At 40.8% G+C, this 20,333-nt stretch overlaps 1 protein-coding gene across 4 annotated transcripts in view; it reads left to right on the top strand.

Moving 5' to 3' along the window:
* LOC138472491 (cGMP-dependent protein kinase 2-like) overlaps positions 1–20,333 on the top strand; it is a 2,724,950-nt gene that overhangs the window by 1,050,109 nt on the left and 1,654,508 nt on the right. For all 4 annotated transcript variants that reach the window (XM_069610703.1, XM_069610701.1, XM_069610702.1 and 1 more), the window contains exon 4: positions 1,252–1,365. In XM_069610703.1, the coding sequence (XP_069466804.1) occupies positions 1,252–1,365 (114 nt within the window). The remainder of the gene's footprint in view (positions 1–1,251; positions 1,366–20,333) is intronic.

Below are 20,333 nucleotides of genomic sequence, written 5' to 3'. Positions count from 1 at the left end.
TAACCGTTTGCATTTGTTGGCATGCTATGGACTGCACTTTTTCCCTTGTTCTTCTTCATTTTCTGAGTTCCGCCCCCTACACTGCCCTCTGCGCAGACTTCACCCACGCTCTCCATGGAGTCTCATACAAGGCACACGTCCGCTCGCAGAGCCGAGCCAAGCATGTGCGAAACCCAAGCAAGTCCAAGGAATATCCTGCGCATTTGATTTCATGAATCGACACACAGTATTATGCACACAGTTTGGCTGGCAAGTACCCTATTTCCCATGCAAATATTTCCATGAATCGTGCCCTTACTGTTTTAATAGTATCCTCTGTATTTTTCTAATATTTTTCTAATGCCGTTTTTAAAGTGTAAAGCTCGTTTATACGTGTGTCGTATTTTCTAGAGATAAGTGTGTTGACAAATTGTATCTTTGTGTCAGCCTCCTACCACTACTTGAGAGGTTTAATTTCCCTTTCTTGTCAGGTGTTTAGCCCCCCCCCCTCTAGCCCCATTGAGGCCAGTGGTTGTAAATTCCTCAACAAATGGTTGTACATAAGCAGCATTAGCAGTGTACTTGATGGAAATTGTGTTGCGTGTTTTTCACTAGTTTTGTCAAATTAAACTCCATATATTGTGAAATGCAAAATTCCAATCAACTGCAGAAGCATTCACTTTACTTCTTCAGATACAACAAAGATTAGTTGAGAACTCATGGGTTTTCTAACTTTACTTCCTCTCTCGAACTGTGGGTCTAGTGCCCGTTCTTTTTAATGTATTTATTTTGCAATCTCTGAATGTGTTTACTTATTTCCATTCCTCGATCTGGCTCAGTCTGAAAATATGCATTACCTTATATATGGTGAGTATGCTAGGCACATAAGAAGGCATTATTGAGGCATTTGAGGCTTCACATATCATATATCTCCACTCACACCTGCACATGTGAAGTTAAACCTTAGGATATGGTAGTGACTGTACTAGACATAGAAAAAGCATAATTGGGTCATTCCAGGCTGCAATTAATATTTGATCACAGCACGTGCCCATGTGTGAACATGTCTTGCTCATGTAGACTCACTGTAAATTATAACATTATAACTGTGTTATTGGAGCATTTGAGTCTGCACCTGAGATAAGATAGCAAAGACCCATTGGATGTGCCAATGTTTGTTGCTAGTTTCATGCAAAACCTCAGAATGGGAGAAATATGAAAATCACTAAGTCATTAAATGCCTGGCTCATGTAAATTTGCTTCCATCCACAGAGGGCTTTCTGAATGTGATACAGAACAGCAGACTCCTGGGACAGATGCATCCTGGGACCGCATTTGGAGAACTAGCTATTCTTTATAATTGCAAGAGGACGGCAACGGTGAAAGGTAAGATGCAAATGTTCACAAAGTTATGGGTATTTATCTTATACAAACCTTCTCACTTGACTGCATTGTTCAGTGCACGCATAGTAATCTAGAGCATTTTTATGGGGGGCCATTTGGGAACAATTCAAAAATCATAAACGTATATAATGTATACTACAATGTATACATTACATACTGAGATGTATAAATCATATAATGAGATGATCACATTATGTACTGAAATGTATATACACTGTACACTTAGCTTACATATGTTACATACTGAGATGCATATACTGTATATGAGATATATCTAAACTGTATAGTGAACAAATACATTATATAGTGAAGCATGTATGCATTGTGAAGGCATCATGAAGAAGAACACAGACAACAGATTCAAAAGCAACCAATTTTATTAACTTAAATGTCAGGATGGAAAAAGGCCTAAGTTGCCCTATGCTTAGGTGGGATTTGCCTACCTAAACAAAACTATGGAAAGTCTGAGTCAAAGAGTTCAACTTAGGAATGTGTCTAGGTCCAAACCCTATACTTGCCCTCAAAACTGTAACTATACAATGTGTAGGGATGTCAGCAACCAAAAAGAAAATATGTGTTGACACATAGTTCTGAGCTTCTTCCAGCCCGTAGCTTCCTTTCATCTCCCTTCCCCAAGTATAAAACAGTTCCGCACAGAAAAAGACTCAGAATTCTCTTTCTTGGATTTAGGATGTAATAATCTATTCAATTCTCAGTGTTTCCCTCCCCAAGTTATGACTCAGAGTACCTATTGCCAAGTTCCAAGTCACACAATTAAAATTACCGTAAAATGAAATCCTCCTTGTACAAAAATATAAAGTTCAAACAACCTTGGAATGGAAGGCTTCTGGTCAGGACTCAGGGTTCCTTTACCCAAGTGCCAAGTCACACCGTTAAAAAAAAGAAACACTAAACATTCTTGTCTCTACAGTTGAGTTAATGTATTTTCAAATATGTGTTCAGATAATGTGTAGCTTTCTGCAGGTTGAAAATGGCATTGTAAATCAGGCTTCAGTATACGTTTCTTGCCTGTTCTGTTTAAAATAATATTAGATTTCAGCATGCAGTGGTCTGGGGAGAAATATATGCATTTCTGCACTTCAATATATGATGGTTTGCCTGGATTAAAACTTGTTTCCCCTCTTTAGATTGCAACAGTTTTAATTCTGTTTGGTAGCAAGGTTTTAGTTTAGTTTGGTATTCAATACTCATATCTCTTGCTTATGGATCATTGTCGCTTTAAATGTAATTCAGTAGTTGTTCGTTTCACTTTAGTAAGATAGTTTAATCAAATAGTCCGGAGACCTTCAAAAATTAGTTTGTTTCCACACACAACCACTCTGATACAAAGTATTTCCTCCTGTTTGATAATTGATTAATTAAATGATCAGAGACTTTCGAAAACGTGCTACTCCGCAGCACGTGACCACTCCAATGCGAAGTATTCAGCAAATGTTCAAGTTCAGACATGCGCGCACCAGGTTTCTGAATCACCGAAAACTCAATGGTCGCGTTAAGAGTTTGCTGCTGCAGTGCAGATCACATGACCATCTTCCTTTATTGTCACGGCTCCAGTTCGTGTCCCTCAGACATTCTGGGGGTGGTCCCCCACCACAGAAGAACGAGCACGCTGAGTAGAAAGGAAAGGGGCAGCCTTCCAGCATGCCTCCCCTCACATTTTACAGTCTGCTCCAAGGAGTCCCAGTTCTGACGCCGCTCGGTCAGGTCCTCTGCTGCATGCACCAACCTCCTGGTCCTTCTCCTGTCATTCCGCTCTGCCATTGGGCAGGGTTCCATTTATACACTTGCGGCCCCTTGACAGGCTGCAGTTGCCGATGATTACCCAGCCTTGCCTGACCACAATTAAAGGGATATGTCTGACCTTCACTGCTCTTAGCAGGCATCTTCTTCATCCCAGTACTAGAGTGGTAAAAGAGCATAGTCTTCATTGCTCTTATTGGCCTCTTCTTTGTCCCAGTACTTTCAACAGTCAATTGTAGAGAAAGAAGTGGAGTTGGCTTACAAAAGCCCATAAAGGTTAGGGAAGGGTTGGGTTGGTTGTCACTAGGTAAAGGGTGATACCATGTCTTGCCCAAGGGCAACCCACTACTAGTCCCCACAGACTGTCCACCCCGGTGATCCTTCCTCACTTCTTCGCCCCGGGTAAGGATACAATAGCGATGGAGTTTCTCTGGCCATCTGCACAGAGGATCCCAGGGGTCTAGGAGTAAGAATACTGTCAGTTTTCTCTCAGCATATACATTGATGTACATACATTTTACATTGTATACATCTACAGTATTTTGAGATGCATACCCTTCTTAGGGAGAATTCTCATTTCTGTGCTAATTCCCTTCAAATTTAGAGACCCCCAACTTGTTTGCTGGACTTTAGAACTTTTTAATTTTAACCCCGGAGAGAGTGAGCCCTTTTTCTCACTCTCTCGTGTGTTTTGATCTGATTTGGATATCAGTTTCCTTTGTTTTTGAGTCTGACAAACTCCATAGTCATCTATTTTTTGTATGGTGACACACGGCACCTTCAGTGCAGTGTCACAGAGAAATCCTTTAGATTTCTCATAAGGTACCTTTTCTTGGGTGAACAACAGTTCCCAAGAATGGTTAAGTGAAATTGACTTTACTTACCTTTTCTCTTTGTAGGTCCAGCACACCCCATTTTATGTGGATTGCTGGGGGTTACTTTGTAGCCCCTTTTCCTACTTACTCATGTAACATTTTTTATGTTACCCTCACTACTTTAAATGGCTGGTGGCAGTGGTTTAATTTTCCTACCATTGTGCTTTTCTACCGCAGGCTGAATCCTCAGCTGCAGTGTAGCACCCATTCTTGACCATTGTGTCAAAATGGCACCAGTCTTCTTTTTTCGCCTTTTCTTGTTTGTGAGGTCTTTTTTGAATTTAATTCTGCCTGCCAACCAGGTTCATTTTGCCTTTGGCGGGCTGCAATACTGAAACCCACCTCTGACTCCAGTGTGTCTGCAAGGGCAGGAAGTGAGGGAGGTGCCCAAAACCCTGCTGTCCTTTGTCTCCTTGGTTACCTGAATGCACCCAGTCCTGATTGGTGTCTGCCATCCTGCTGTGTGAGTGACAGCTAGGCTGTGCATGAATGGGAGAAACCTGCTTAAAAGGCGAGGCTTCTTGGACTGAAGACAGAGTCGACCACTGGGAAGGACATCCCAATGAAGAAACCATGAACGAAGCTTGCTGCATCCTCCTGGACCATTGAACTGAACCTTTTCTGATTGACAAGAGAAGCTCCGGAAAGGACGACTTCTTCCCTTGGGTTAGTGGGACCAACTAACCCTGAGGCGAACTTTTCTGGAAGACCTTCACCAACTGGCTGTACTTCTTTTTTTAAATGTTTTAATTTATTGTTGTTTTTTGTTTGATTTACAAACTTTTACAACATTTCTTTGAGTCATTACATTTCCAACAAGAGATTTTTTTGATTTTTAGAATAATTTTCAATGTTCATAATATATTTCGGTTAACCGATAATACTGAATAGATTTCACCATGACTACATTAGAAAAAACAACAGATAAGATATATTTAAAATAGACAAAATCCTAAAAACATAAAATTATTTTTTGTTTCCAAAGTCATTGCTTGTAGCTAATTGGAAAATGTGTATATGTGTCTAAAAGATATGTAATGCACCGTATGTCCTTCAACATTAAAAAGGAAAGAAACACTGGTTTCACTGCACCTTGTATGTACAAATACAACCTGTTCTCTGTCTATGTCATTCTAGCATTCAATTATTTAGCTGTTTATAACAGTCAGCTTCATTACAAACAAATAGATGAACAGGTCTGCAAATAAACATGTAAATTCACACGCACCGCATCTGTAAGCGCATAATAAGGCATGAAGCCTTATTAATGAGGTTCATAATGCATATCCAAAATGACCAAGAAGTATGCAAAGCAAATAATCCGTCATAATACTGTTCGATAGACAGAGAGTCAATATAAACTTTACAATACAATACAATTTTCTATTAAGAATGATGTTATACTTGCGCTGTCAAAAAAGTCTAAAACTCAGTAAGTCATAGTCTAGATGGTAAAAGCCAAAGTCAAGCAAAGAACCACATGGTTTTGGATTCAATATCGGTATTGATAATAACCAATAGGTGGGTTAGAGACAACACTAAGTTTGTGCAAGAGGACCACATCAAAGAAAAGATTAAGTACCATTGTCCCACCTGTACTTGTGCCCCCTTTCCATGTCCCACTGAACTATCCCCAAACCGTGAACAACAAAATACACATTTTGATGAGATTTCTATCCCTTCAACCCCTCCCATCCATCCACTCCAAACCCCTAATTCCCCTATTTTTGCATCAGTTTCTGCTTCCCCCCTCTTTCATAATTTGTGTATATGTATATAAATAGAAAAATGTTATGTTTCTTGTAATGAAATTCTTTTATTTTTTTTTAAAGCAGTTAAAATGTCGGCGGACAGTGCGCCTGTCCAGCCTGTCCGTAATTAACAAAATGTGGATGTCCTAAGGACACTACACCTCTCCGTACCATTCGCAACCAAGATGGAACTGTTCTTAGAACACACCAGCTGTCCTGGATGTCCATAAATCAACAAAATGGAAGTGTCCTAAGGACACTATACCTGTCCGTACCGTTCGCAACCAAGGTAGAACTGTCCGTAGAACAGGCGCGGTGTCCGGGATGTCCGTAGTCAAATAAAATGGAGGTGTCCTAAGGACACTATACCTGGCCGTACAGTCTGCAGAACATCTACCCATATGTGCAACATACCCAAAAGTCCTGCGAACATCGCACCTGTCCGTACCTGTCCGTCTCACTTGTGTTGCACTTTTAATTAGTTTCAGGACCCGAACACTGTCCGTAGAACACCCACACGCATGCGCACGGCAGCTCCTGTGTATTTGCTGTCCTGCGGACACCCGTTCCCTTCGCGGATTTGTCCCGACGTCATCATGTGACCGCACCCACGCTGAGCGTGTGTCCTAATTTGCGGACTCTGTCTGGATACCTAACATTTTAAAAGAACTTATTCAGACAATCCAAATTATTTTACAGTAAAAAATCACCATTTCACATGTCCCAGACAATGGCCCTGGCTTTCCACATATTTTTTGTAACTTTTTGAATGCTTTTGAGTGTTCGATATTTTCTTGAGGTGCACCCCTCCACCCCTATAAAAAGCCACGCCGCAGAGCTGATCTTCATTGTACTTCTGGCTATTGCAGATTGACTTTTGCTGCTTTTAGTGCTCTAGCTGACATTACCTCATCAACCCTAATGGCATCCATGGCTGCTGTTGCTACATCAGCCTCAGCACCACCCCCAAACCATCCACCACCAACACCAACCTAAGGGACTGCAAATGAAAACATGCGTGAGGATGTAGAGAACGAGAATGAAGAGAATGAGGCGGAGGAACGCCCTACTACCAGCACTCGCCGAGAGTCTTGGGTGTGGCGGTTGTTTACCATTTATGGTAACATACCAAAAGCACGTGCGGACAAGGTCACCTGTAACCAGTGCAAATTAGTGCTGAGTCATGGGAGACGTGGTGCATACAGCTTTGGTACGACATCCATGAAGCGACACCTAACTTCGTTCCACGGTGCGGACATTTGCAAGGTTGTACCTTATGATGAATGATGAGTTCCTCCACAACATTCTCTGTTTCTGCTCCTCTCACCACAAGAGACACTCCTGTGGGAGAGGGCATCCCTCCAGCTGCTTCACAGGCCATTTGCGATGCTGTTGACCCTTACCTTTCGAGGGTCACAATATTGTGTATGTACTGTGACACAGTACTCTGCGGGGGGGGAGAGTTTTGAAAGTGCTTTCGAGAGTATGGTCACGGACCACCAGAAGACCTGCTACCTACCTAAATAAGGCCCACCCTGCATCTTCCTCTTTCCACCTGCCCTTTCGTATCCCCTTCGTTGGTGTCCCTTCCTTACCCTCCTTTCCCGTCCTCTCCTAGTGTGTCATGTGTAAAAAAGCCAAAAAAATATAAAATAACAAAAATCCCCCCAAATAAAGGCTCTTTTCAGAGCTGTCTTTCTCAGTTTAAAAATAGAACTATCAAATAAACAGTGCAGGTCCTTGCGCATTTTTTAAAAGTCCGCGGACAGTCTTAGGACAGATAACATTTTGGGGGACTGCCCTAGCAAAACCAATGCAATTTTCTCAGGGAGTAAGTGGTGGCTCTGAAAAGACCCTCTTGGTGGTGTTTTGTGTGTTTGAAAAACTTGGATTTGTCACCATCTAATGCAAAATAGTTGACTATGATTCCAAAAAAGGTAGCAATGCATTTTGTACATTTCTAAGAAAAATCTGATTGCCATCATATGTAAGATGGACTCCATCTCTGCGAAAAATGAATGTGCTACGAAACATAATATTTTCATTGTGAAAAGAGTACATGCCAACATCTCTTAGAAAGGCACAAACAGCCTTATTGACATTGCGCCTCGCTTTCTCCATTTGTGGACCAAATGAAGAAGAACGCAGCCACATTTGTTTTTGCGCAATTGAGAAAAAATTACTTGGGATTTTGGAAACATGTCCATGACCTTCTCAACTCCTTCTTTCATTGCAAATTGCAAAGAAATTCCAAACAGTCCTAAACTGTTCCCTCCTGTCAGGTTTCCTTCTCTTATTCAAGTTTCCTTTTTATTATTATCCTTTTCAGATTAGCTTTGTGTGGGTGGGAAGTTTTCCATTATAGTTGGTTAGGCCTTAACTTGTTGATTCAGAATCCTGGTTCTGACCCAAGGCAAGATGGAGCCTCACAGTGACAGCTCTGATTGGCTAGAAGACAATGCTGAACAACAATGAACATTCTAAACTGTCACTCTGTGCCTTTCATCATCAAAACCCCATCTGAGAGGACGTGTTCAGTGGCTGCTCCTGCTTTAGTATTAGGCCTGGTGGATTTTATCCTTCAGATCTCAGCAGTTGAGCGGCTACTTTCTTGGGGGTTCAGGAGAAGTCTTCAGCTGGCAGGAATTCGTTTTGAAGATAGGAAAAGCAGGAAATCTTTGTGAATTCGCTCAGGAGATAAGTGACTTTATTTCTACTGTAAATCTGTTCATCTTAATAACATTCTCCTTGAAAATTTGTTAAAAGTAGTGTTTCTACTAAAACTATTGAACTATCGGAGTGCGCTTGTGTTTCCAGTGCGGTGTTCCTTAGCGCGAGATTTTGACTGTCGCGTGCGTATTCAAGTGAGCGCGTGCTTTCTAGCGTGTGTATTCCGAGCGCGAGTAGAGGTTGGTCTCGTGCCATTTTAAACGCGCGTGTGTTTTATTGCGCGGGTGATCCTTTGCGCGAAAAGCTATACGCTGCGTGTGAAATACAAAGCGCGTGTGATTTTTAGCGCGGGTGTACAAAGCGCGTGTGAAATACTAAGCGCGTGTGAAATACAAAGCGCGTGTGATTTTTAGCGCGGGTGTACAAAGCGCGAGAATCTGTTCGTCGCGTGCCATGTGAGTGCGCGTGTGTTTTTTCCATCGCGAGTGATTTTGCGCGTGAGAATCACTTCGTTGCGTTTGAACTCAATAGCGCGGGTGTTCTTATTTCGCGTGTCTCGCAGGAGAACATTATTGCGCGTGTGGACTATTGCGCGTGTGAATTATTGCGCGTGTGGACTATTGCGCGTGTGATTTTTTTGCGCGTGTGGATTATTTTGATCGCGCGTCTTCATCCGTTTGCGCGTGTTCTTCAACCAGGAAGATTTCTATGTGAAGTTCATCGATAATTTTAATGGAAATAACCTGCGTGTGCAGTTAGCACGTGTTTCCTCTTTCTTCAAGGATTCAAAGACTCAAGATAATTATAAATAGTTTGAAAAGTTTTGGAATGACAAGAAAGAACATTTTAAAGACAATCTAATTGAACTACCAGTGCATGTTGGAAAAAAGACAAACAAAGAACTAAGACTTCCAGTTTTGCCTAATGTAAGAAGTTGCTGGGAATTTCAAATATCGCAAGTAAGAGAGATTTTCAGCTTCTTATCCGCTTCTCTAAGAAATTTCAAGAGAAGAACCAGGTAGGATTCTCAATTATTAGTTAAGGATTAATGTCTTCCCATTCATGAGGTTAAGTAAGTGAATTAAGGAAGTGTATATGTTATTCTTTATCCTCTGCAGGTTCAGCACTGATTAGCCTTGACGCAGTCTGCCTGGTGTTGTTTTGTTGTCCCATTCCCCCTTTCCCTTTGGGGTGTAGTTTACAGAGCTGTATTGAAAACTAGTTCTGGGAAATACATCTCAGGGGGATTGTCGGGGGTTCAGCAGCTTCCGCGGATACAGGACCTCTCAGCCTGACAGAATGAAAGGCCAATAATTTAGTCCGCCCGAGCTGTCATGAACCCCGACGAATCCATGGAGATGTTAGGATCTTTGATTAGGGAGTTACGGGAGGAGTTGAAAATTTCTCGGGAAGAAAATGCCTTACTTAGTCAAAAGGTAGATGACTTAAGTGTTAAAGTTACACAAATTCAACAGAGGGGAGAAAGGAGAGAGGATGAGGTTTCAGGGGGCGCAGGTTCTCCACCTGAGTTAGAAAGAGAAGATCAGTTACCACACATACAACGGGCGCCTTCAGTGGCAGAAGGGGTAAGGAGTATAATTATGCCAGTTCCTTTGGCGCCCCCAGAACGTTATCATGGGGATTCCAAGAGATTTAGGGTGTTCTTAACACAATGTGAATTACATTTTATGAGTAGACCAGAATTATTTCCATCGGATGCTTCTAAGATAACATTTATGTTGTCATATCTTTCTGGGGAGGCATCTGCTTGGGCTGGGTTGTTGGTGAGTCAAAAGAGTGCGGTTTTAGAAAATTATACCAGTTTTTTAGAGATATTCCGAAAAACGTTTGATAGAAGACAGTTATCTCTGGAAGTAGATGGTGAACTTTTAGAATTAAAACAAGGTAATAGAGACTTGATTGCTTATATAACACAATTTAAGTCCCTTGTGTTAGAAAGCAAGTGGCCCGAGGTTAAACAGGCCTCGTTGTTTTATCGGGGCCTTAGAGATGAGTTAAAGGATGCTTTGTCTGGAGTAGTTGAACGCCCTCCTACTTGTGAAGGTCTGATTGATTTGGTTATTCAATTGGACTTCCGTTTGAGTGAAAGGAAGGCAGAGAGACGTCATGGTCAGAGTGATGTAAAGTCTATACTTAGAGTAGATAGACCTAAAATAGAGAGTAAACCCAAAGGGAATAATTCATCTCCAAGAATCAGAGGCCCGTTAACAGTGGAGGAAAAGACTAGGAGGAGAGATAATAATCTTTGTTTATACTGTGGAAGAGGTGGGCACTTTTTAGGAAACTGTCCTTACACTCCCAAGAAGACTTCTTCCTCAGCAATCAAGGTACAACAGATCGCTAATACGGTGCAGACAGCGGTTCCTCATATAACCATAAATGTATCCTTATTTTTTGATTTGGAGTGTAAGGGAAATGGTCCTGTAATGATTGACTCGGGTGCGACTGGGAATTTCATGGATTGGGGTCTGGCCAAATCGTTGGGAATTCCAATTATTCTGAAGGAGGTTGTAGAGCAGGCTAGGGCTGTTGATGGTACATGTTTATCTTCTGGTCCTATTACTCATAGAACTGGTTCTTTAACTTTGGAGTTATCAGGAGGTCACAAAGAGATAATTTCGTTTGAGATAATTGATGCCCCTTCGTTGAAGATTATCTTGGGCATGCCTTGGCTTACTCTCCATAATCCCCTAATTGATTGGAGTGCTAGGACAATTGACATGCAATCCGATTTTTGTAAAGAGAATTGCTTTTCAGGAAGTCTCTTAGAGGAAGAGGTAAAACAAAGTAATTCCGTGTCTAGTTTTCTGGCTGAGACGGGAATTGGAGGTCATGATGTGGGAGCTGTAGTGGGTCAACTTCCCCAGTGTTACAAAGATTTCTGGGACGTATTTGATGAGAAAGTGGCAGGAGAATTACCACCCCATAGATCCTTTGATTGTAAAATTGAACTGGAGCCAGGAACAATTTTGCCTAGTAGTAGGGTATATGCTCTTACTGAGAAAGAGAATGATTATTTAAAAGAATATTTGTCAGAAAATTTGGCCAAAGGATTTATTCGTCATTCTAAGTCACCTGCGGCCTCTCCTTTATTTTTTGTACCAAAACCGGATGGCTCGCTTAGAACTTGCATAGATTATCGAGCAGTTAACAAAGTCACTATTAAGAACCGTATCCTCTTCCTCTCATCTCAGAAATGCTTAATCAAATACAAGGAGCAAATATTTTCTCAAAATTAGATCTGAGAGGAGCTTACCATCTTGTACGTGTACAGGAAGGGGACGAATGGAAGACAGCGTTTAAGACCAGATTTGGGCTGTTTGAATATCAAGTTATGCCATTCGGTCTATGTAATGCTCCAGCGGCTTTCCAATTTTTCATTGATGAGGTTTTTAGAGAATACTTGGATATTTTTGTTGTCGTTTATATCGATGATATTTTGATTTTCTCTTCTGACCTAGATCAACATCAGAAACATGTGCGCTTGGTGTTACAAAAGTTGCGAGAAAATCATTTGTTTGCCAAATTGGAAAAAAGTCAATTCCATACTGATTCTGTGGAGTTTTTAGGTTTTATAATTTCACTTAAGGGTTTAGAAATGAATCCTAAAAAAGTGCAAGCCGTTCTTAAATGGCCCCCTCCTACTAAGGTTAAGGAAATACAAAGTTTCTTAGGATTTGCCAATTTTTATAGGAGATTTATAGAAGGTTTTTCTCGGCTGGTTGCTCCTATAACGAGGCTTTTGAAAAAAGGAGTGAAATTTGACTGGGACCTTGAAGCAGAAAAGGCTTTTCAAGAGTTAAAACAAAGATTTACTTCTAGTCCAATTCTAATTCATCCAGATCTTTCCAAACCTTTTTTTTTGGATGCGGACGCTTCAAATTTAGCGTTGGGGGCGGTGCTTTCTCAAAGGAATGAAACTACTGGTCAAATACATCCAGTTGCATTCTTTTCTAGAAAGTTTTCTGCTGCTGAAGTGAACTACACAATTGCTGATCGGGAACTGTTAGCAATAAAGTCCGCTTTTGAAGAATGGAGACATTTTCTTAAAGGAGCAAGACATACAGTAACGGTCCTTACTGATCATCGAAATTTATTGTTTTTAAAATCTGCAAGAACTTTGTCTCCACGCCAACTTCGTTGGTCTTTGTTCTTTGCAGATTATGATTTCATTGTGACTTTTAAACCCGGAAGTCAAAACAAAAAAGCTGATGCGTTATCTCGCCAATTTCCTGGAAGTGAAGACAAAGAGATTATAGAACCAGAACCTATAATTGCTCCAGAATGTTTTTTGTTAGCTGGAGCCATTAAAGAAATTGATTTTTTGAATGAAGTTCGTCAAAATATGTCCTTGCAGAAGATGGAGGAGTGGGTGAGACTGGATCCAGCTAGAAAGTTGAAAGACAATCTTCCTTTTTTTGATAACAAGCTTTATGTACCTACTGATGAGTTGAGAGAAAAGGTTTTGAGAAATTGTCATGAATCCATTTTAGCAGGACATCCTGGGTTCAGAAAAACTCTGGAACTGGTTCGAAGGAATTTTTGGTGGGAAAAAATTTGCCAAGACACCTTGAATTTTGTTAAAACTTGTGTAGTCTGTGCACAAGAGAAAAGTCAAGTTGGGAAGCTGCATGGTTTATTGGAGCCATTACCTGTTCCTCCTCGTCCTTGGCACACAATTTCTATGGATTTCATAGTTGATCTCCCTCAAGATAAGGGTTGTACTACCATTCTTGTTGTGGTCGATCTTCTTACTAAAGAAGCACATTTTTTACCAATAGAGGGAGAGGTTACCGCGGAAAAACTGGCTCATAGTTTTTTGCAAGGTGTAGTTAGACTACATGGACTCCCAAGTCAAGTTATCTCTGACAGGGGATCTCAATTTATTTCAAAATTCTGGAGGGCCTTCTGTAAGAAACTTGGAGTGGAAGTTAGTTTGACTTCTGGGTATCATCCGGAAAGTAATGGACAAGTGGAGAGAGTAAATCAAGAATTGGAGAAGTTTTTAAGGTGTTATTTACAAGCTAGAGAGGAATGGGTGGATTTGGTGTGGTTGGCAGAATTCTCTTACAACAATTGTGGAAAAGATGCTACTTCTATGTCCCCTTTCTTGTTGGGTCGTGGGTTTCATCCTCGTTTTCTGAGTTTTGAGGTGTTGGAGGAAGATTCAGGGAATCCTAGAGTGGAAGATCGTTTGTTGATAATGAAAAATAACTTGGATAGAGCAAAAAAGGTTCTGGGAGAAAATAAGTTGAAATATAAGAGATATGCCGATTTGAGAAGAAAAACTGACCTGAATATAAGGTGGGAGACTTAGTTTGGCTTTCTACCCGATACCTGAAAATTAAGGGGAAGAATAAGTTTAGTCCAAGATTTGTGGGCCCTTTTGAGGTAGAGAAAATCATCAACCCTGTGGCAGTACGATTGAAATTACCCAAGCAGTTGAAGGTACATCCTACTTTTCATGTTAGTCTTTTAAAACCAGTTTGTTCAGGAACTAGATTCAGAACACCACCTTCCCCTGTGATTTTGGAGGATTCATCTGAGGAATTTGTGGTTAAACAAATTTTGGATTCTAGGAAAGTGAGGGGAAGGTTGCAGTATTTGATTGATTGGGAGGGATATGGACCGGAGGAACGATCTTGGGAAGATTCAGTTGATGTACATGCCCCCAGTTTAGTGGCTAAGTTTCATGCTAAAAACCCACACAAGATAGGCCCAGAGACTGGGCATTAGGAGGGGGGTACTGTCAGGTTTCCTTCTCTTATTCAAGTTTCCTTTTTATTATTATCCTTTTCAGATTAGCTTTGTGTGGGTGGGAAGTTTTCCATTATAGTTGGTTAGGCCTTAACTTGTTGATTCAGAATCCTGGTTCTGACCCAAGGCAAGATGGAGCCTCACAGTGACAGCTCTGATTGGCTAGAAGACAATGCTGAACAACAATGAACATTCTAAACTGTCACTCTGTGCCTTTCATCATCAAAACCCCATCTGAGAGGACGTGTTCAGTGGCTGCTCCTGCTTTAGTATTAGGCCTGGTGGATTTTATCCTTCAGATCTCAGCAGTTGAGCGGCTACTTTCTTGGGGGTTCAGGAGAAGTCTTCAGCTGGCAGGAATTCGTTTTGAAGATAGGAAAAGCAGGAAATCTTTGTGAATTCGCTCAGGAGATAAGTGACTTTATTTCTACTGTAAATCTGTTCATCTTAATAACATTCTCCTTGAAAATTCGTTAAAAGTAGTGTTTCTACTAAAACTATTGAACTATCGTAGTGCGCTTGTGTTTCCAGTGCGGTGTTCCTTAGCGCGAGATTTTGACTGTCGCGTGCGTATTCAAGTGAGCGCGTGCTTTCTAGCGTGTGTATTCCGAGCGCGAGTAGAGGTTGGTCTCGTGCCATTTTAAACGCGCGTGTGTTTTATTGCGCGGGTGATCCTTTGCGCGAAAAGCTATACGCTGCGTGTGAAACACAAAGCGCGTGTGATTTTTAGCGCGGGTGTACAAAGCGCGTGTGAAATACTAAGCGCGTGTGAAATACAAAGCGCGTGTGATTTTTAGCGCGGGTGTACAAAGCACGAGAATCTGTTCGTCGCGTGCCATGTGAGTGCGCGTGTGTTTTTTCCATCGCGAGTGATTTTGCGCGTGAGAATCACTTCGTTGCGTTTGAACTCAATAGCGCGGGTGTTCTTATTTCGCGTGTCTCGCAGGAGAACATTATTGCGCGTGTGGACTATTGCGCGTGTGAATTATTGCGCGTGTGGACTATTTTGCGTGTGATTTTTTTGCGTGTGTGGATTATTTTGATCGCGCGTCTTCATCCGTTTGCGCGTGTTCTTCAACCAGGAAGATTTCTATGTGAAGTTCATCGATAATTTTAATGGAAATAACCTGCGTGTGCAGTTAGCACGTGTTTCCTCTTTCTTCAAGGATTCAAAGACTCAAGGTAATTATAAATAGTTTGAAAAGTTTTGGAATGACAAGAAAGAACATTTTAAAGACAATCTAATTGAACTACCAGTGCATGTTGGAAAAAAGACAAACAAAGAACTAAGACTTCCAGTTTTGCCTAATGTAAGAAGTTGCTGGGAATTTCAAATATCGCAAGTAAGAGAGATTTTCAGCTTCTTATCCGCTTCTCTAAGAAATTTCAAGAGAAGAACCAGGTAGGATTCTCAATTATTAATTAAGGATTAATGTCTTCCCATTCATGAGGTTAAGTAAGTGAATTAAGGAAGTGTATATGTTATTCTTTATCCTCTGCAGGTTCAGCACTGATTAGCCTTGACGCAGTCTGCCTGGTGTTGTTTTGTTGTCCCATTCCCCCTTTCCCTTTGGGGTGTAGTTTACAGAGCTGTATTGAAAACTAGTTCTGGGAAATACATCTCAGGGGGATTGTCGGGGGTTCAGCAGCTTCCGCGGATACAGGACCTCTCAGCCTGACACCTCCACAATGAATCATAATTATGTCATATGATGCTCTGCCTGTAAAGTAGCACAGAGAGGTACCAACTCCAGGCACTTCATTCCACTCTATGCCAGTACACTTCCACATGAGGGAATCCAAGATCTGCAGATACACCACAACGTTCTGCATGCACCTCCAACCAAGGTATCCATGAGTCTCCCAAAATCCAGATAATCTGTTCACAAAAACACACAGCCAAAGACGTCCTCACTAAATCTCTCCTTACACAACACACCCACTAAACTTTACTGACCAATCCCCAGCTGTGCTCATTCTCATTTGCATGCCTCTCCACCCCAGAATGCCCGTATGTAATACACGCTGTCCACAGACTACCGCCATGTCTGCGGACATGTAGAAGATCTGAGTGTGATGAATGTACATTTAAATAGTGTTCCCCACTTCCCCTTTAAGGTGGGCTCTGAAAAGGGCAGTGTTTTTTTTTTTTTGCAGATGCCTGACAGACACCTTTTATTTTGTATTTTTTGGGGAGTTTTTTCTTCTTACTTTACAACTAAAATCTTCACATAACCTGTTCCAAAGCAACCCTTACATTCCAAAAGAACATGGCATTTCCCCAAAAAGATAAAGAAACACCATCTGCTTCAAAATAAGCAGCATTACTCGAAACAATATTCTCGTTGTTACAGAAAAACATACCAGCTCTTAGCATGAAAGCACGCATGCCTCGATTGATTGCACATCTAGCAATGTTTTGCTGGGGACAAAAAACAGAACTGTTGTTCCATATTGCTCTAGGTGGTAATCCAGAAAAAATTACTTTTGCATTTGGAAGGATGTTGATTACTGCTAGAACCAACTGTTCTAAATCTGCCAACAAAGTAGGGGAACTCACATGGAAAGTACCATAGTGCAAAACTACCACATGGAGACTGTTCATCCTACACATATCTCTACAAACTTGGAGAAAAACCTCTACATTGCAGTCAGTCACAGCGCTCCACACCACCGCCACTCCTCTAACATTGAAATTGTTTGCAACATTCCTGCATTGAGAATACTGCTGTAAACCATGGACAAACATATCTCCAATCACCAACACCCTGACTTTCTCCACCTCTGCCATCTTCGCTACACACACTCTCTTCCTAAACAAATCAACAATGTCAAAATCTGATTGGCTGCTCCTGACAGTACCCTTTCCATGCTGGATTTGCTGAAAACCCCGTATGTGGCACGCCCTACCCGCGGACAGCCGCGGTGACTGCGTGGCACGTAACTCTTACCCAGCCCTTCTAACCTTTCCACATCACTCTCGGTTCCATTCCCTCATTGGATACAGCTAAGCAGTCACACAACCATCCACCAATCATATCCAAGACCTCTACATCTAATTCCATCATCAGAGTTCCGCACTTCAAATGTATTGTTGATCACTCTGAATACAAGTCTCATATCATTGGAAAGCACCTACTACAAAATCTACTGTATAAGTCTCGAAGATGTCTACTTAAAGCTCCATGCATATCCACATGCATGATTACAAAGTACAGGTATGCATATTTTATTCAGAGTACATGTTCAACTCCTATGATTCCATATAAACAAAGTAATGCCAATAAATCTGCCTAGCCAATACATACATGCAACGCTCCGAATTAAGCACAAGACTCCCGATTTTCCTTTGAAAAATCACACTATTTTTTACTGTCTCCCGCATAACCTATACATACAAGCCAACCCTCCCGATTTACGTGCGAGACTCGATTTTTCATTGAAAAATGTCCCAATTTTTTACTCTCTCCCACCTAAATTAATGCTAATCCCAATGCAATAGTATGAGAAAAATAAATTTTCCCGATTGCTATGGTGAAATCTCCCTCTCATGTGCTCCCTATTGTTTGCATGTCTAGTTATAATATGAAATTATTCACATTTTTCCCGTCTACTATAATGAACTATCACTTCCAAACCGCTCTGCCATCTACAAAACAGCTGTAAAAAAACAAGTGAATTTCATGAACTTAAAATTCTACTCATTTGCAAAGCATGTTGAACTAACATACTGTAAATACTATATAAAGGCTGCACATAGTGAAATGAAATGCTTGCATACACTATGTTCAGATATCAAACAAGAATACTACCACAAAAATATACAAATCAACGTGTACATTAACATCAGTGCTGTAAACACACAAAATGACTAACTTCTTCCTTTTACAATTGCAGTGAAGACCACTCTCCTGAAAATCAGCAGCATCTAAACTACAAACAACATATCCGAAGAAACCTGCTCATTCCACAAAAAAAAGTAAGTACAATACTACATTTATATTCTTACTGTTCCTCACAGACACAGGCCTCATTACGAGGTTGGAGGTAGTCATGGCACTATTAGCGCCATGACTACCTCCAATACTGGTACCGTGTCCGGTCCCGTTCAATGGGGACTTACCGGTCTATTCCAACCTTTGCAGGACCGGTAAATCCCCATTGAAAAAGCCATTCCCCATTCCCTTTTCAGCCCCCATAGGGCTCAATGGGAAGGGGGAAGGTGCTAATAATGGTACCTCAAATTGCGGTACCGTTATTAGCTCTGAAGTCCCTTAACGGGTCCCTTCCATAACGCCTGGTAAAACCAGGCATTAAGGAAGGGACCCGCTAAGGGACCTCGTAGTAGGGTGGTAAGGGATTACCGGCACCAGTAATCCCTTACCGCCCACCTCGTAATGAGGCCCAGTGTGTGGTTCATTCATGTAATTTGTGCACCAAAAAAATACATCGATTTCTGAACCATTCTTCCCACAAATCCCCATTTATTAAACAGAGATTAGCAGGCAGAAAGGCACACAAATCCCCATTTTTTTGGAACACAAATAACATACTCAACCCCACCGAGTCCTTCAGAATCTTATAAAAACAGGAGCGAAATCATGTGCAACCCTTAAAAACTACCGTAGAAAATGTATCCTAGAAGCTCTCGTAGACAGTGCAATCCTTCTGAAAAGGAAGTTATTCATTGTTGTTTTAAACAGGAAGAAACCACTAACAAAACTAAGTATTAAACTACAAAAAACAACTTCTCAATAAACGCAATGTCAACAAAAATAACTTCTTAAATATCTGTGGAGGTCAATGGAGTCACACCACAACCACAGAATCATATTTTAATGGAGAAGCATACAAACAAAACCAAACAAACACATAACCTCGTCCATAGCAGTGGACGAGGTTATGAAAAAAATAATAATACCATCATGGAACAAGAAACACTGCTTACAAAAATATCCCCAAATAACTCAGAATTACCTCTCCATTCAACTGAACCAGAACATCCAGTATACAAATGGCCGTGCACGTCAATGTGTAACATTCCCAACAAATCTTTCAAATCTTTACGCCAGCTCCTCAATCAGTATGTGAAAGGTAAAGACAAACTGAAAATGAAATACTGGATACCTGTCCAGTGCGCAAATACACAGAACTACAAGGACATTCATTAGCCTGCATTTCAGGACTTATTTGCAAAAGCAGCTTCCATCATATCAAAATGATATCAACACATCATTCAACTGTAAGAAATCTAGTCTATAAACTGTATTATGCTAAATATCCTGCTTTAGAACTACCCAATTTAAACAACACTCTTCTATATGGTACACTCAAAGACCTAGAAGAAGAAATTGACCGTATCCAGAGAAAATATTTTGGAAGTGAAAGCCACATACAAAATGCAATAGCCTAGCAACAATTCTGCACATGGCAACCTTCTACAGACATACAAAAAAGAAATACTAAAATTTAAAAGTACATCAGCTGAAGTACCAAACCATGTGTGTCTGTGTTGCCGCAGAACCTTTTACAAAAATAACACAAAAACTATAGACATAACATACAAAATAGAAGACAATGAAGATTCCAAATGGTTTGAATTAGCTCTCTACCTTTTAGCAGAAAACAAATACGAAATAAGTGACCCCTTAATACTTTGCAGTTACTGCACTACAAAACTTGACAAAAACCAAACTCCTTCACGTGGTATCACAAATAGCCTGGAATTATTCCCACTACCAAAACCCCTGCAACAACTCAATTTATGTGAGAGCATCATAATTCAAACAGTACACCCATTTCAAGCAATAATACGCCTTCAACCAAAAACAGCTAAATTACCTCCCTCTGAGTTGGTAAAAGGCATTCGTGGCAAAGTAGTTTATTTACCATTAGATCTGACAGAAAATGTGCACATTTACTTAAGGTAAACAACTGAAATAATTTAAGAGTCACCAGAAACTGGTCAATTTGAACTTCTGGATCCTGCTGCTGTATCCAATATTTTAGACTATTATATAATTCATCCATTGCACTCTAATGACAGCATAGATGATGCACTAGAAACGTACCAAATGTGACAAACCAAAGGATCACCAATGAGCATAAGGGAAAA

Source organism: Ambystoma mexicanum, chromosome 8 (genome assembly GCF_040938575.1).
Source record: "Ambystoma mexicanum isolate Mex_15411 chromosome 8, UKY_AmexF1_1, whole genome shotgun sequence".
Taxonomy (NCBI): Eukaryota; Metazoa; Chordata; class Amphibia; order Caudata; family Ambystomatidae; genus Ambystoma; species Ambystoma mexicanum.
This window is presented reverse-complemented; position numbering and strand designations above follow the sequence as displayed.